The 17,509-nt window shown below is 40.0% G+C and overlaps 1 protein-coding gene across 1 annotated transcript in view; it reads left to right on the top strand.

Moving 5' to 3' along the window:
- atrnl1b (attractin-like 1b) overlaps nt 1-17,509 on the top strand; it is a 116,489-nt gene that overhangs the window by 18,027 nt on the left and 80,953 nt on the right. Inside the window, exons 5-17 of the mRNA XM_017695966.2 lie at nt 727-935; nt 1,452-1,626; nt 1,712-1,799; nt 2,646-2,901; nt 4,258-4,441; nt 5,406-5,560; nt 5,664-5,748; nt 7,259-7,470; nt 8,895-9,013; nt 11,332-11,464; nt 12,365-12,552; nt 13,829-14,042; nt 15,122-15,304. Coding sequence (XP_017551455.1) covers nt 727-935; nt 1,452-1,626; nt 1,712-1,799; nt 2,646-2,901; nt 4,258-4,441; nt 5,406-5,560; nt 5,664-5,748; nt 7,259-7,470; nt 8,895-9,013; nt 11,332-11,464; nt 12,365-12,552; nt 13,829-14,042; nt 15,122-15,304 — 2,201 coding nt within the window. The remainder of the gene's footprint in view (nt 1-726; nt 936-1,451; nt 1,627-1,711; nt 1,800-2,645; nt 2,902-4,257; nt 4,442-5,405; nt 5,561-5,663; nt 5,749-7,258; nt 7,471-8,894; nt 9,014-11,331; nt 11,465-12,364; nt 12,553-13,828; nt 14,043-15,121; nt 15,305-17,509) is intronic.

Genomic DNA, 17,509 nt, shown 5'->3' with positions numbered 1-17,509 from the left:
CACACACTCAATCAGAGAAAAAACAAAAAAACATAGACCATCCAACGAGAATAGAAGCCTTACATATTATATACACCAACCAGCCACTTCATAATGTTCACCTACTTTGCATCTACATTCTTTGTCCATTTTATTAGGTCCACTTCTTATAAAAGTACATTTTATAGATCTACAATTACAGACTGTAGTCTGTCTTTTTTCCCTGCTTACTGTTAGCCCCCTTTCACCTTGTTCTTCAATGATCAGGACCCTCACAGGACCACTTCAGAGCAGGTATTGTGTAGGTGCTAGAACTTTCTCAGCACTATAGTGACATAGACATAGAGGTAGAGGTGTGGTATGTTGGTGTCTGTTACACTGGTATGAGTGGATCAGACACAGCAGTACTCCTGGAGGTAGGAGCTGATAAAATGCATAATGAGTGTAGAAACAGGCATGTACTTAATGAAGTGGCTGGTCACTGTACAATGAGGGAAAACATGGTAGCACACAAAGCTCTGGTTCTGCATGTTAAAATGGATAAAATGATTACTGTTGCAATTAGGGATGTTTATGTGGCATAACTCCTCTGGTGGCTTTTTTACATGAAGGATAATCACAAGACCATACATCATTATTTCATTTAATTGTTTGAAGTTCCAAACTATGCATACCTTATTTGAATACTCAACTAAGTAATCAGTCTTTTTTTCTGTCCATGCCTGTTTTTTGTCTCTCTTCTAAAAGGATAAACTCATGCCCAAATAACTGCTCAGGCCATGGAAAGTGCACCACCTCCAACTCCATCGCGAGCCGTGTGTACTGTGAGTGTGATAAATACTGGAAGGGTGAGGCCTGTGACATCCCTTACTGCAGAAACAACTGTGGCAGCCCGGACCATGGCTACTGTGACCTCACTGGGGAAAAGCTGTGCGTGTGCAATGACAGCTGGCAAGGTACTGCAGTATCTGTTTTCTTCACTTAAGCATTGTCTAGGACAGTAAGAAACAGTGCAATGGTAAAAGCTATTTGGTTCTCTTCTCAGAGAAAGTGGATAGTAAATATAAATAGCTTGCTGCCGTCTCACCCTGCTGGTGATGCAGTAGCAATGCATGTTTTTCCCACCCCTGCAACACTGCAGCATCCTCCTCTACCTTGTGGGCTCATCACAGTGTCCCATGATAATAGTTATGTGGCAAAGCCCTAATTAATTCTGTATAGCGTTGACATTAGGCTGTCCCGCGAGGACCAGTGAAAAGGGACTTCTACAGCTTACTCACGCTATGGCCCTGTGGGAGGGGACATAGAAAAAAGGCAAATCTGATACAGAGATTATGTAAACATGTTACATATTCAGTGCAGTGAAAGACAGTTGGTGAAAATGTACGTTCTCTCTGGATTAGAAAACCAGAGTGATGCCAGGTGATTACTTTCTCTCATTCTTTGCCTCACTGTTCCTCGCCTTCTCATAGGTCCAGATTGCTCTCTGACAGTGCCCTCTACTGAGTCATATTGGGTCATGCCCACAGTGAAGCCTTTTGGGACATCACTAGGCAGGGCATCCCATAAAGCAGTGGTTCAGGAGAAGGTCATGTGGGTAGTCGGTGGCTACACATTTAACTATAGCAACTTCCAGATGATTCTAAAGTAAGTATTATGAACCTGAATTTGTTTATTAAGAGTAGAGTTTTTTTTGGGGGCTGTTTGAAGATCATTTCTTTATTTTCTGCAGTTATAATCTGGATAGTGGCACATGGAACACTGTAGTCAGCAGTAGTGCGCCTCTGTCGAGATATGGCCACTCCCTCACGCTCTATCAGGTAACAGAACTCATGAAACTTTTCTCTGAAGCTTAATATAGCTCTGAAGAAGTGTGCAAGGTTGACATCTGTCCACTTCTTAGAGCTCTGTCTTATCCAGTGGCTTAATGGCTTTTTTTACACTGTAAAAATTAATACCGATTTTAAACTTAAAGTAACCAGTTTAACTTGAAATGTTAAGTTCATTGCCCTTCAGATAATAAGGTAACAAATGTTCAGTGCAAATTATTCTTCTTTTAACTTCATGTTACAAGCTCGGTGAACTCAAAAAAAACTCAAAAGTCAAATTTTTACAATAACCTGTTATTTTTTTTTTTAAGTTTAAAAGCTGCATATTTTTACGGTGTAGCTAAGGGCTGAAAAAGGACACACACACATGTTCAAAAAAACTTTAGTCCCCATGCCAGTAAGGTTAGCGCTGACTTGGAGTTAATCCCGCAGTTTTACCGAAAACAGTGCCTGTATTTACTGTGTAAATTATGTTCTGTTTGAGTATCATCTTTAAGATGATTGTTGTAAAGGCCTCTGTAAGATGGACAGCTATTGTCAGCTAACGGGGAAGTGATCATAGTTTTTAAGCCACTCAAAATTGCTTTGTACCAAAGCATGCTCTAAAGATGCTCAACTTTATTGCGCCGTGCAGTCTGAATAATTTTCTGCGACTCACAATATGTATGCAAGTTACTGCACCTGAAGTTAAAACCCATAGTGTCTTCACAAATTGTGAAGGTCTCGTGAGCTGTGCTAAATCTCTTCTCATTAGCTGCAGCCCTAGACTTGTTCATGGAAACATGCTGTCCCTGTCTTTGTCACACCTCATTCAGATTTTAATCCTTTTCCCTGCAGGATGACCTCTACATGTTTGGAGGGAAGTTGGAAATGGGCTCTGGTAATGTAACGGATGAGTTGTGGGTGTTCAACATACCCAACAAGTTGTGGTCTCGACGGACTCCCAGCACACCTGCTCATGGTCAGGTCTATGCTGTGGAGGGCCATTCTGCACACATAGCTGAGCTGGACATAGGCGACATAGTGATGGTGGTCATCTTTGGCTACTCCTCCATCTACAGCTACATCAGCAATGTGCAGGAGTACAACATCAGTAAGTATGTTACTGAGTGGGTGCTCATCAGCAAGAAAAATGATTTCAAATAATTAACAGTGTTAGTCAGAGCACCATATCCACTTTGGATTTTATTCTGGAATAGAATGATGGCGTGTTCTCTGTTCAGAGTCTGGAATCAATGAACAGCTTGGGTTTTAGGTGTGATATTAGGCTGATTTATGATAATGGCTGTTAGAGTTTATCATAAATCATTTACGCAGTGGTCTTGAGTGCAGTGGTAATTGAGTACAGTTACTTACACAGTCAGTAGATGGCAGCGTAGCTCCTTGCAGAAAGCCTGTTTTCTGCTCTCTTGTTTTTCTAGAGAGAGAGCTCTTGGGTTGAGGTGAACGTGATCTGTAAGTTACTTTAAAAGCTTTGAATAACAGTTCTTTACCACTTGAAGGACCCCTACAGTGCAAACTTAGATTTTCTTTTTATTATAGAAACTTGACAGCAAAAACAGCCTGTTTTGAAATGATTGTAAATTTGTGATGTTATGAAAAAACAGAAGTTCTGTAGATGTGTCTACATTAGTTTAGCCCTGTACATTCTTGATGAAGTTGTAAGGAGGGTTTCAGCACAGTCTGCTTTGTGATTGAGGCACAATACAGGACAACCCATCAGAACAGAACTCATTTACATATTTTAGCCTTAAAGGTGCAGTAACAGAAACAGCCCTTTAAATTCACACAGATAAAAAAAGTTCTGGAAATTGTCATGTAAAAATTAATCAAGGCTAGTTTTGGCGCATAAAACCACACAAACGTCCGAAGTTAATATGCATGAAAAATGCTGGATATGGGCCCTTTAACAAGCCCCTAGACTCTACCATGAGTGGGTGTGCCTAAGTGCTACTGGTATATTAATAGTTATATCAAAAACTCTTCTATGAAATACTGGAGAAAATGCCGGTGCAGTATGACAAGTAGACTGTAAATCCATTCTCATAAGCGTGATGTCCCTTGAGAGTGTAGGTAAATTTCTAGGGGAAGTAAAGAGTCAGATGTAATTGGTGAGCTCATTTATGAAGCAGTATTATGTTACTTCTTAAACAGCATGTAATCATTCGAAATCTCTGAGGCCAAGCCTGGATAATTATATTGATGTTAACATCAGCAAGAAGCCAACTTGCCTTTCCGGAACAAACACAAACCTGAACTGAAAGCACACTGATTTTTGTGGGGGGGGGGGCTGGCTGTGGTTGTTTCAGCTGTGCAGTACACACACATTTCATTGTACAGTGTAACTGCCTGTTCTGCTTTGCATATCACAATAAAACTCTCGCATCTTGAACACTCTGCATCATTACTGCTGTATTAAAATGTCATGGTTTTCCAACTCTGACCACAGGAACAAACACATGGCTGGTCCCCGAGACAAGAGGAGCAACAGTTCAGGGGGGCTATGGCCACAGCAGTGTGTATGATAGTGGCAGTAAGTCTGTCTTTGTCCATGGAGGCTACAAGTCCCTGCCTGCTAACAAGTATAGCCTTGTGGATGACCTGTACCGTTATGAGGTACACACTCGCACTTGGTGAGTGACCATAAACACACACAAGCTTAGATGATAGCTTTGTAATTGTGGGTACAGGGGTACATAATTGAATTCTTCCAATATTATCATCATTTGTATGACAACTTGTCTACCATGGACTGTGAGAATACCCTTTTAGAAGGACTCTACTGTTGGGGAGAAAAAGAAATCCCACAGCTCCTAGAAACCTTTTCTTTTTTTTTTAATAAGTGTAGGCCAGTTGACTTGTGCAGGTTGCAGTTGATGGTCATGTTGTTTTTAAAATGTTTTTCCTAGAGAGTTAACAAACAAAATTGTTCGACTTAGAAATTTACAGGTTTGTATTTCACCTTAATAAAAAAAATCACACCATAGTGCATTTATGTTGTTTGTTCAGGATGTCATATGACAAATAAAATGGCTGGTAAACAAAATGTGACAGATAAACAGATCATTTGTGGAGATGCACCGAAATTTAAGGCACTGAAATTTTTCAGCCAAAGGTACCACTTTTGTTATTTGCCTGAGAGAGAAAAATTTGAATGAGAAAAGAACAAAAGTTGAAAAGGCCTACAACAATTTGAAACAAAAGAGCTAACATAAATTTACTGATAATGAAAATGAGCAATAGTAAATGAAAACTTTCTCTTGCTCCGTCACTGCAGATGGTTGTGTGAAGCTGTATCACTGTTTCTACAAAGGACATGACAAGTGATTTGAAATCTTTTTTTTTTTTTAAACCAAGTGTTAAGTGGGATTCAAAACCCAAAAACATCTTTTACAATTTTATTACTACTTCAAAACATGTCCTGCTCAATGTGAATAACAAAAACTTATTCTACGTAAACATTCACTTTATAATTGTCATAAATGTTCTGCTCCACTTTTGACACCTGAATCTCTAAGGGAAGACTGCACAAATGTTTGGTTTTTAGCATAGTTTGTTGGGTGTCTATACTCTGTCAGTTTTTCTGTTGTATTTTAGGACTATTCTGAGGGAGAGTAGTTACCCACGGTACCTCCACTCAGCTGTCCTGCTGGGAGGTACTTTGTTGATCTTTGGAGGAAACACTCACAACGACACGTCACTAAGCACTGGAGCCAAGTGCTTCTCTGCTGACTTCCTTGCCTATGACATTGGTATGTGATTGTTTAGTTGTAGATGTGGATTTTCAGTGCTCCCTTAGTTTGCTTAATGGTTTTCATGATCTTTGTGTTTTTTGTCTTTTCCAATTTTCCACAGCATGTGATGAGTGGAAGGTTCTCCCCAGACCAAACCTGCACAGAGATGTTAATCGCTTTGGACATACTGCTGTCACCAGTAATGGGTTAGTAATGAAGTGGTAGTGCATGACACACACACACACACACACACACACACACACACACACACACACACACACACACACACACACACACATATATATATACATACATACAATTTGTATTCCTTCTGATATTTCTGTTAACGTCTGTGTTGCTCTAAATAAAGCTATTTCTACATGAGAATGAACCCACAACCTAATTCTCCATTACCAAAGCCTCATATTTGTTTGGGGAAAAAAAAATTCTCCAGATGATCATCCAAATGCACTAAAAATGGTCATGACTAGACATACGAAAAGCTGCATCCAAGCCTTACATCACCAAGTATAGTACAAAGCGTTGAATGCAGTGGAGACGTGCTCTCTGGAGTGACGAATAACACTTCTCCATCCAGTAATCTGATGGACGAGTCTGGGTTTGGCAGTTGCCAGGAGCATGGTACTTTGACTGTATTGTGCTAAGTGTAAAGTTTGGCTAAGGGGATAATGGTGTATGGTTTTTCAGGAGTTGGAGTTGGGCTCGGCCCCTTAGTTCCAGTGAAAGGAACTTAATGCTTCAGCAGACCAAGAGATTTTGCACAATTTTATGCTCCTAACTTTGTGGGAGCAGTTTGGGGACGGCCCCTTCCTGTTCCAACAATACTTCGCATCAGTGCACAAAGCAAGGTCCATAAAGACATGGATGAGCGAGTTTAGTGTGGAAGAACTTGACTGGCCTGCACAGAGTCCTGACCTCAACCTGATAGAACACTTTTGGGATGAGTTAGAGTGGAGACTGCAAGCCAGGCCCTCTCATCCAACATCAGTGTCTGACCTCACAAATGTGCTTCTGGAAGAATGGTCAAAAATTCCCATAAACACACTCCTAAATCTTGTGGAAAGCCTTCCCAGAAGATTTGAAGCTGTTATAGCTGCAAAGGGTGGGCCGACATCATATTAAACCCTGTGGATTAAGAATGGGATATTACTCAATTTCATATGCGTGTGAAGGCAGACGAGCAAATACTTTTGGCAATATAGTGTACATATATGTCTAGGTATGCACATGTGTCAGGGGTGTCCAATTGTATGTGCAAAGGGCCGGTGTGGCTGCAAGTTTTCACTCAAAATGAACTGAAGCACACATGATTCCACTAGTTTAACCAGTTCCTCTCAAGCATCAGGCATTTGATTGTGATTTCCTGCTTTGTTAGAATGAAAACCTGCACCCACTGACCCTTTGCGGATAAGATTTGTATACCTGTGTGTGCGCGCAATGTTTTGTCCATACATGCTGTTATTAAAAATGCACTTCTTTGTAAATAGAAAGTCAAATCAATAATGCAAATAATTGTGGTTGAATGTTTTAATCATTTGCCAGTCCTGTTTATTTATCAACTTACTGGGGTGTGGGTGTGTGTGTGTGGGTGTGTGTATAGAGGCAGTATTGTTGTAGTTACCAGACAATTTGTTTCTATTATTTTTTTGCATTTCTGCCCACATGCCTTGACTCGCTCTGTCTCTGTTTTTGCAGGTCTATGTATGTGTTTGGCGGTTTCTCCAGCGTTCTGTTGAATGATGTGCTGATCTACAGGCCGCCCAGTTGTGAAGCGTTTCTGGGGCAGGAGCGGTGTGAGGCTGCAGGTCCAGGGGTGCGCTGTATGTGGAGACGAACACGCTGTGTCTCCTGGGAACCCAGGTTCTCCAGCAACACCATACCTGCTCCCTTCTGCCCTGCCAAGCCTGGTAGGTGCTGCTTCCATTTCTGCTGTGGTACAAACTTGTGCACACTCCTTCCACAGCCCTCACCTGCTGCAATTCTAAGTAACCAAAAGGAAATCTGTTTTTCTTTTTGGTTGGTTGGTTGGTTGTTTTTTTCTTTTTCAAAAAGGCATTTTTTCATGCTAACCAGCCAAATGCTGCAACATCAAGGAGTGTTTGCATATTGATCATTATTTTTAGCATTCAGGTAATTGTAAGGCTAATTGAAGAATTACTTGTCTTTGTGGTAAAATGACACAGACTTGTTCAAAACGTTACATTATATTATTTATAAGGCTGACAAAATCAATGCGATAATGATGCCTTAATATGATATAGTTAATGACACTCATTTTTTTTATACTGTTTCCAGTTTGACCCTTCAAATTGTCAAATCGTCAGCTGCTTCTCTGCTGTGTGTTACTAGAATCGGTGGTAACACCCTTTAATTCAAATACAGCTTTTAAGTGACTCTTAAAGCAGTGTCTTCAGCAGACTACACTGGGCAGTGCTCGCAGGAGGTTTATGGATACATCAATGTGCAGCAGTCTTTTAAAATAGCCAAGTGGAAAGCTACTCTTACCCTTAAGTGCCTCCACTGTAACAAAAATCCGCAAGCTGAATGACGAAGTGAGAGGGCTCCAGTCACGAATGGGTTGGAGTCATTGTCTGTATACCTACTGTATTTCACATTGAGCCAAGCGCAAAGTTTGACTAGACCGTGTGCAGCTCAGAGCCGTGTCCTTTCCACGCTTGTAATGAGAGGGAGAAAACATGGCCCTCTGTCATTCTCGTTCTTGTTTGATCTTGACCTGCTTGTCAAAAGCCAGCCAGACAAAGCCTCATGGTACCTTCAGCTAAACACAGGCATGCAGGGTGCACATGTACTTCTTTGTGAAGGGGCTCTGGTTGTGCGGTGGCAGTGCTGTTCTCTGCTAATTGCTGGCTTTTAAGTTCCACCCTATGGTTTAGAATGGAAAAGTCCCTGCCAGCACTTGGAGAAAGACCTTTTTCTGTAGTGAAACAGGGACATAGAGAGAGTCCCTTAATTATTGAATAAAAGGCTGTCTAGAGAGCGAGCGAGAGAGAGGTAGAGATGGCTGCTTTGAGGCCTTACAGCATTTTGAAGGCTGCTGATTGGACATAAATGGAGAGGAAAGGAGGGAGCTTCAAGTGCTGAATGTTTATAATCTTAGCTTGTTTCAACTTCTGAGACATTAAGCGGTTCCTGTGGACGTTTGTCAGCAGTTCCTCTCTGAAGTTATTTAAGGATGTCTTTTTTTCTTAAGATTAATGCACATTTGACAGCATCATGGCATTAATCATTTTTGAACCCATATTCTCTCGCTTTGTATCATCATTTTCTTTCTGTTGCTCTGGACTTGTCTCACTCCATCTATTTCTCATAGCTACAGTGGATGAGAGGTGTCACCGTTTCTCGGACTGCACCAGTTGTACTGCTAACACTAATGGCTGTCAGTGGTGTGATGACAAGAAATGCATCTCCGCCTTCAGCAACTGCACTGCTGTAAGTAGTCCTGTAGAGGGAACCAAACACTACTCTTCTTACTTGACTTGGATTATGTTACTGCAGGCCAGTCTCTTAACTGTTGATATTTCTGTTACATTCATCCTTTATACAACAGACCTGTTATTCATTTAGTCACCTTGAAGCTGATTATTGAATTACTATTATGAATTAATAAATAACTGCTATGAGATTACTTTAAGTTATCTGGGGCTTGCCTAAATAATCAGAATACTTGAGTAGTGGTTCATTATGTTTGGATTTTTTTTTCCTTATTTAATATTCCTAAGCTTTCTTTTGTAAGCATTTAGACCCCACTAGAACTGACACACTTTTATGGATTCCAAACAATTTTCAGATTTAGAGGCTTATTTAAGCAAAACATTTTTGAAAACATCATAAGGCCGGGAGAAAATGGCAGTTACTTAATGATTGATGTTATGAGCTACTGAAAACCATTTTATAGCCACTCTCCCACTTTGATTTTGAAAGTTAGCCCTTTCTTTGACAACTGTCAAGTGAACTGTGGAAAACAGGGTTTACACAAATATAAACAATTATTTGGATTTAATTCCATGCAGGTAAAGAAGCTGAGTGCATGCTCCATCACTTGATTAAAATGAGAGAAACATGGACCTGAGAGACAGAGATAGCCAATAGCTCACCAGTTTGGCTGATTCCTATAAGACCTGCATGGCTGGAAGTATATATCAGTTTACTATAAAAAAACTGAAATAACTTGCCAGGTCATCATCCTCAATGAGATTTGTCTGCTAATCAAAGTTACTTTACAAGCCATGGAACTTCAACTTAGGCCACAAAATTAGTAGTCCATTCAGTAAACAAGCCAAAGTGACCATGAAGACACTTTGCTGAACAATGATTCTTAAAAATTGGATTTTGAACTTACTTTTGTGTTATCATTGCTGTCTAACTAAGCAAAAACCCAATCAGCCTCCTCTGTCTCCTTATCAGACACAATGGTACAGTGAGCTTATCTGTCTCCTGGCATTTTTGGTGACTTACATCCATCATAAAAATGTGATGTATAGATTTGAACTATCTTTTAGAGACATGTAAAGTTAGATTACTTGGGAAATGTAAATAGTATTGTATATAAAGGCATGAAGCATGTCTTAAGGGTGATCTGCCATTGTGGCAAAATTTGTCAGTTTAGGCTAGTTTACTTGCCTGATTTGTATCTTATGGTCTCATTAAATACATTTGCAGAGATGACTGTCATGTGGATCTACATGACTACCAGCTCACAGATCAGAGAAAAATCAAGGAAAATAGATGAGAAAGGAAATGTTATTCAGCAGGTCAGACACAACTCCAATTAAGCAGCAAACATGAACCATCGCATCAATGTCAAATTCATTTTATAGAACTAATTGTATAGATTGAATGAAATAAAACTTATGACATAAGTGTGTTTAGCATGTTTGTAATCAGCCTATGATTACAGACATGACATTTTACTTTCAAAACATGCTGTTGACCACCTAAAACATGCAAGCTGAAGTAAGTTAAGGTCTGACTGGGCTGGTAACGTTATCTGAGATGTCAGGTGATTTAAAGTTTAGTTTCTTTTAAAACTTTAGATTGATTCAGTCAGTGTAAAATTTAAGATACTTGTGATATAATTTGGATTTATTGGGGGATTAATATTGTACAGTACAGCAGTAGTGCCATTTGATAACTAGCCTGGCAAACAGTGCTGAAAGGCTACCTACAGTGGAATATGCCAAAACTAGGTGAAATATGCCCATGACAGTGAAATTCCAGAGAGTGACTGAGAGTGAAATACTCCAGTAACCAAGTTAAACCACAGAGCATAAATTTCACTGGTTAAATATGCCACCGTCTGAGTGAATGTGTAATTTGCAGTGGCTACATGACCGATTTCAGTAAGTTAACTGTGAAAAACTGGTTGTAAATATGCATGGGCTTCAAGAGGGTTAAAAAAATGTGACCTACTTAAAAGAACTTGCACTTGAGCCTAACACCTGTTAGGAAAATGTCTGTGAACGGGAGAGCAGGAAATGTTAGCATGTTCAGATCATTTACTCCAAGTTTGTGTAGAGCAAGCTGGTCAGAAGTGCTAATTTTAACATTATATAGTTGTTTGACATTCTTCTGAAGTTTAAGATAAACATTTGATTCAGTACACAGTATGGAAAAACAATAAAATGGCAGTCTCTTTAAGCTCTCGCGGTGAATGTGAGTGTTTGGAGCTTATAAACAAAGATGTGGGTCCTTACATACATGTTAACTCAGTTAACTAGTTTTTCCTTACTTGTGCCCTCTTCTTGCAGAGTGTGAAAAATTTCACTAAATGCTCCATCAGAAATGAGCAGATATGCAGCAAGCTGGCCAACTGCAAGAGCTGCTCCTTAAATCTCAACTGCCAATGGGATCACCAGCAGCATGAATGCCACGCCCTCCCTGGTAAGGTACCCAGGCTGTCTGATGGATGTTGCTACTATCATTTTAGATCATGTTAGCTTAGAATCATTTAATCAGCACTTATCTCCTTACCTGAGACCTGCAGTTCAAAATCTCAGCAATGGTCATGCAGAAATAATCTATTTTTGATATATTCATGGACTTTGCTCAATGTCGTGAAATTGTACAAGCTCTGTTTGCCCCAATTCCTGGTGGCCAGGACCTTAGGAATAGACCTGAGGACATCTTTTTTTTTTTTTTTTTTTTTTTTTTTTCTTTCTCAGATGATGTGAAGAAATGATGCCAATATCTGATGCATAATTCAGATTTCACGCCTCACTGGCCTCTTAGGAATTGTTGATATTCTGTGTGTGATCTGGTTTTGATGCTTATTACAGTGTCTCTCTTTCACACACACTTGCATGCATGCATTTTTGCTCTTCTCGCAGGGAAATAGGTCGAGAGCTTGTTGTGCTCTTTTTATGAAAACTGGGTCTCTGCTGACTAACATCTTGTGGTGTTTCTACTTTGGTAGGATAGTTGAGGTTGGTATGCTTTGAGAGATGACTAGCTTTGTGTTCAGAGCTGCTTATGTCTCCTCTCTGGAATTGTGAATTGTAAATTTATAAAATCATTCAATCTGTTTGTGCGCTCTGAGAATTTACTGCTATGCAAATTCAATTTATTGGCCACTCCGCCTGAATTAGCAATTGGGTTGTTTTGGATTTGGTTTTGTTTTGATACTCGTTTTTGATAGAAGCTGATGTTCAAGTTTTCACTATGTGGAGTTTTATGCTGTGAGCTCTCAGGACTGCACAGCGAGAGTAAATGGCTTTAGGTTAGCTGAATTGATGAACTCTGTGAAAGATACTCACCTGACTGCCTTTCCCTGTCACTTTACAGCCAAGCTGTGTGGAGACGGCTGGAGTCATGTGGGAGATGCCTGCCTGCGCATCAACTCCAGCAGAGAGAGCTATGATAATGCCAGACACTACTGCAAGAACCTGGGTGGCATCATTGCCTCCCTCTCTACTGCCAAACAAGTGGACTTCATACTGGAGGAGCTGCAGAAGTACCAACAGCAGGAGAAGGTGCATGTTTAGAGTTATTAGTGTACATCTGTGGCATCGTAATGGTTCTGTTTGATTAGTTGTTCAGTTTAGTGGTTCTCAAAACAGGCCCTCAGGGATCCCCAAATTATCCAGATTTTTGCTCCAACCTAACTTATACTTTGACTGTCTGGGAGTCCCTGAGAACCGATTTGGGAATCACTGCTTTAGGGAGCGGTTCAGTGTATCATGAACCATCACAGTTCACAGTGGATGTAACTGAAATGAATCCATTCTTCCTCATTGTTATTGTGCTGTACAGGTGAGGACTGTATAGTTTACCATTATAGCAGGAGAATAAAGAACTAAATAGGTAAATAAATTAGTTTGGATCCTTTTTATCATCAGTACTCACCAATCATGTAAACCAGGGACCCCCAGATTGTGTAGGTTTTTGCTCTAACCTAACCCAACCAAAACGCATAGGGATAGAGCAATAATGTAGTTAAACCTGTAGGTGAAGAACCACTAGCATAAACAAACCAGCATGACTTGACAAAACTTGACTATAGTAAACGTTTCGTTGTCGGTTCATGTAGCAGTACTTGGCAGTTACCAGATAGTGTTTTTCTACATTGCTACAGAGAGTGGAGGGTTCTGATAAATTTCATTTTTAGTGGCTCACTGGCTACGGTTAACATTGCCTGTCTGTTACTTAGTATCAAAAGACTTGCAATGCATGTTGGTATATTTTAAGCTAATCTATAGATCTGTGGAGTTCATTCAGAATAACCAGTGCTGTATTAAATCCCTTTGGAATTTCATTTTTATGATTCAGACACTGCAACAAAAATGGCTGCTGTACTCATCAGTACTCTAAAATGCAAATGAGGATCGTTTTTGTTCCTAGGTCTTGATTTTGATTTGCTGTTTTAGCAAATCACACAGCTAACACAGACTCAGAATTATTTTAACATAAAAAAATACATTGAATCCATAAATGTGACTAAATATACTATTTACAAAGCAGTATGATATAGACAGTAAGGCAGTACAAGCATTTTGGGTTCGTTTACTTCTGAAAATACCCAAACATTTTATTTCGCCAAAAAATGGTGCATACTTTGAGTATAATTTTTATCATTTTTAGCATTTCTTGAATTAATGCAGTTGAATTGCTTCCTTCACATTGATTCTCTGTGATGCATCTTTCTAGCCCTTCTGTGTGTGTCTGAGAGAGTGTGCAAATGAACAGATACCTGTCATTGTGCTTTCTTCATGATGGTTCTTCACCCTCCAAGTCTGTTTGTTTCTGCAGAAGTTGTCCCCCTGGGTCGGCCTGAGGAAGATTAATGTGTCTTACTGGGGCTGGGAGGACAACTCTCCTTTCACTAACACGTCTCTGCAGTGGTTGCCCGGAGAGCCCAATGACTCAGGCTTTTGTGCCTACCTGGAGAGAGCGCAAGTTTCAGGCCTGAGGGCCAACCCCTGCAATGCCAATGCTGACGGACTCATCTGCGAGAAAGGAGTTGGTTGGTGTCTGCCCCTGTCCCTCACACCCAGCCTAACACCCTTTGACTCTTTTTATTTAGGCTCCTTTGTTTTTCCTTTTTTTGCCACCTTCATTAAAGTGGTAGTTTGGTCACGTACCCTAAATGTACTTGATTAGCAAAGACATTGGTTACTGAGTTTTTACTGCTTTTACCAGGTATCAGAAGCTTATAGCCATGAATTGCCATCATTGACATGCTTGCCATGAAATATAAAGAGTTGTTAAATAATCTCAAATATATCTAAATAATCTAAAATTGTCACATAATAGCATCTAACACAATGCTGTTACCTATTAAAGTGAACAAAAGTGGATTGTCTTGCAAAAACAGTAGTAGTCACACAGTCCCACATGATCTCATAATGAGAATACATGTCTAGAGCAATTTGTTAAACTTTTAGTGCTGGATTATACTGCAAAACATGGTATGCCCCCTCTAAAACCCTCCCCCGAATTCTTTTTTTTACTGTCCAGAGAATAAGCACAGCAAGCTAGCTAGAGAAATGCTGTCATTAACTGCTGGAACTGCACAACTTACACCCATCTACATGCTAAATGGAGTGCTATGCTTACTTATTATGTGCATAGATTAAAAACAGAGTTGCTTTCTGGCAAACAGTGTTGACCAGCATGTCCTGCCTCCCCGCAACTGTGAGCACTGCCTTCCTAAGGAAACCCGCCCCCCGCCCCGCCCCCACATATTTTTAAGCTCAACATTTCTCATGGTTGTCCACAGCCAGTCTCATTACAAGATCTTAAAACCTGAAGCCTGAATTTTGTCAGTTCTTCTTTTATCCAAATTGCAAGCCCAAATCAGCCTTGTAGATCCAAGAGAAAACAAAGGAATAAGGCAGAAGTCTTGACTGATCAACTACATTTTGGGTTTTCTGATTTAGCTCCTTGTTTTTCTGATTTCATTCCATTTCTTTTGAAATCATAACTACCCATTATCACAGTTATCACTATACATTCTAGATTTGTAACCGACGCTGTTCCCCCACATTTTGACTTTGAAACGGTTTTATGATATTTGATATAGACCTTGTTCTTCTTTGACAGAGAGCCGGAATGCCCGTCCATGTAAAACTCCCTGCTCTCTGCACGTCAGCTGTGAGAACTGTACTAGCCAGGCGACTGAGTGTATGTGGTGTGGCAGCACCAAGCGCTGTGTGGACTCCAATGCCTACGTCATCTCCTTCCCTTACGGCCAGTGCCTGGAGTGGCAGACTGGAGACTGTGTTTGTGAGTGTTTCACCTGCTAAACCATTTTAGTGTAGTGTGTACTTGTGTTATTGGGAGAGTGTGCACAAGACGGGTCAAGATGCTGAATATGTATGATTGTTTCGTGATTTCATTTTTTTTTTTTCCTCTCAACTATGTCAGTAGATATTTTAACAGTGGAATGCATGCAGTACAGAGAGAGTCTTATAAAAATGTAAGCACGTATAAAGTGAAGATGTGATTTTCTGTTTGAGCGAGTGAGATGGCAGTCTATGACTGCTGTCTGTGCAGGGTGTTTTGAGTGTTTGATGGTGTCTGAAGTGAGACTGACTGTAAATGTATTAAGAGAGGGAAGAGTGATGGCCTCAGTGCTATGCTGAAATGAGCAGTGCATCAGGAGCTTTGCACAGGAGAGACATCATGATCAGGAGTGCAGCCCAGACAATGACGGCTCCAGAGCTCACACTGATCTTTGTCTGCAGTGAAAAACTTAATTTGGAGTTGCAGCTGCACTTTTGTGGCAGATTTGATTTTTTGTATTTATTTTTAAAGTTTCCTGCTGTCAACATGCCTATGCTGACGTGTATACTAGGGGTGTAACAGTGTGTTCATAGTATTTGATTGCGGAAAACCAGGTCGCCATGTTGGTAGACAATCTATAGCTCTGACTGTGCTCTGATAGAGCTAGTCTCATCCCCATTACAAAAACAAGCAAAATAGACTGACCACAAAAAAAAGATGAAAAGATAAGTAGATGCTTTAGATGCAGTCTCCAAAAATGCTTCAGAAGATTAGCTAAATTGGAGTTCAGAACATTCCAATGTGTGAAGTTTTATGGAAAAAAAGTGGCTACCAGAGCTGCCAAAGCTGTTTAAAAAAGAGGTTAAATTAAAAATGTAATCTCAATAAATTCATCCTTAGTCAACAAATACCTCAAACCTTTGCTTGGAGATGTTTACTGAGCAACTATCGAGCAGCACAGCCAGGCTGTAATCAGCCATTGGAATTGTTGAGCACATCTCACTGGCTGATCTGATGTTGCCTCCCACACCATACACACTTCTGTATTTCCCCCTCTGCAATAATGAGTGCCTTTTTAATGATATATGCTCCATTTTTTTGCATGCTGTGAAGTGTGCTGGTATGCGGTTTGGGATGCTGAAATAATCGCAGCTCTTTAGATTTTAGCTTTCATTTTTTTTTTATCACTATAGCAACAAATCGAATGAAGTCAGGGCAGTACACTCAAATATATAAATTGATATGCTTTAAAATGCTATTTTTTTTGTCTCTGTTATGACTATCTCATTTACTTCTTATACTTGCTAATGCCTGAGACCACCAATACTAGGAATGTCAGTTATTTTAGAATGGCTTCCAAATTACCTAGTGAGATTTCTGAACTGGAACTATTTGTTTTATAAGTGATGTTTTGATGGGTTGTGTCGTTGATTTTTAGGCTTGCCAGTTACGGATTAATCAGTGACTAATGATGCAGGAGTCAGCTTAATCCACACCTGCGCTGTCAGTATCCTGCATCACACTCCTTATTTTAGTCTCCTTATTCGATTGCACACTGGCATTGATACTTATTTTTCTTTATTCAAACTTTGTTCAGATATTATCTAGAATATATAAGATGTAGGTAATATAGACAAGTGTTGTGAACCCAGTTTGAAAACTTGAGCTGAATGTATAAGAACACCCCTAGTCTTTATGTCTTACTATGTAAAAAAATCTGTCGACGTAACCAGGACATGCTTCTGAAGAGGTCTCTATCGCAGACGAGAGCTCCTCTGTTGCTTCTCATTAGTGAAACCGGCTGGCTTCAAATCTGCCCATAATGTGTAATTAGTGTTTCAATTTGTCTGCCTAAATGTTTAGATTTCCCTCCTGGCCATCTTTGAATGGGATCTCATGATATGCACTGGTTCACCTGAATAAAAGAAACCCAGAAGCATGGATCCCTATTTTTTATTTATTTATTTATTTAAATTGGAGAAGCATTCTCCACGGATCTTGCAGAATGCCTTGAAGGTATTGCTGGGGTATCTAAATACACCACGATCTGGTTATTTTAATTACAAATAACAGCCATCACTGAGTGCATAAGTTGGACTAACTGGATGTCATCCATTCTTCACTCGCAATTGCAAACCATCTCTAAACATTCAGATGTAAAGAGATGTTGGAGGTCTTCTGTCGTCAGGAGTCGCTCAAGCTGTA

Source organism: Pygocentrus nattereri, chromosome 13, assembly GCF_015220715.1.
Source record: "Pygocentrus nattereri isolate fPygNat1 chromosome 13, fPygNat1.pri, whole genome shotgun sequence".
Taxonomy (NCBI): Eukaryota; Metazoa; Chordata; class Actinopteri; order Characiformes; family Serrasalmidae; genus Pygocentrus; species Pygocentrus nattereri.
The sequence above is the reverse complement of the archived record's forward strand: the minus strand, read 5'-3'. Positions and strand labels throughout refer to the sequence as shown.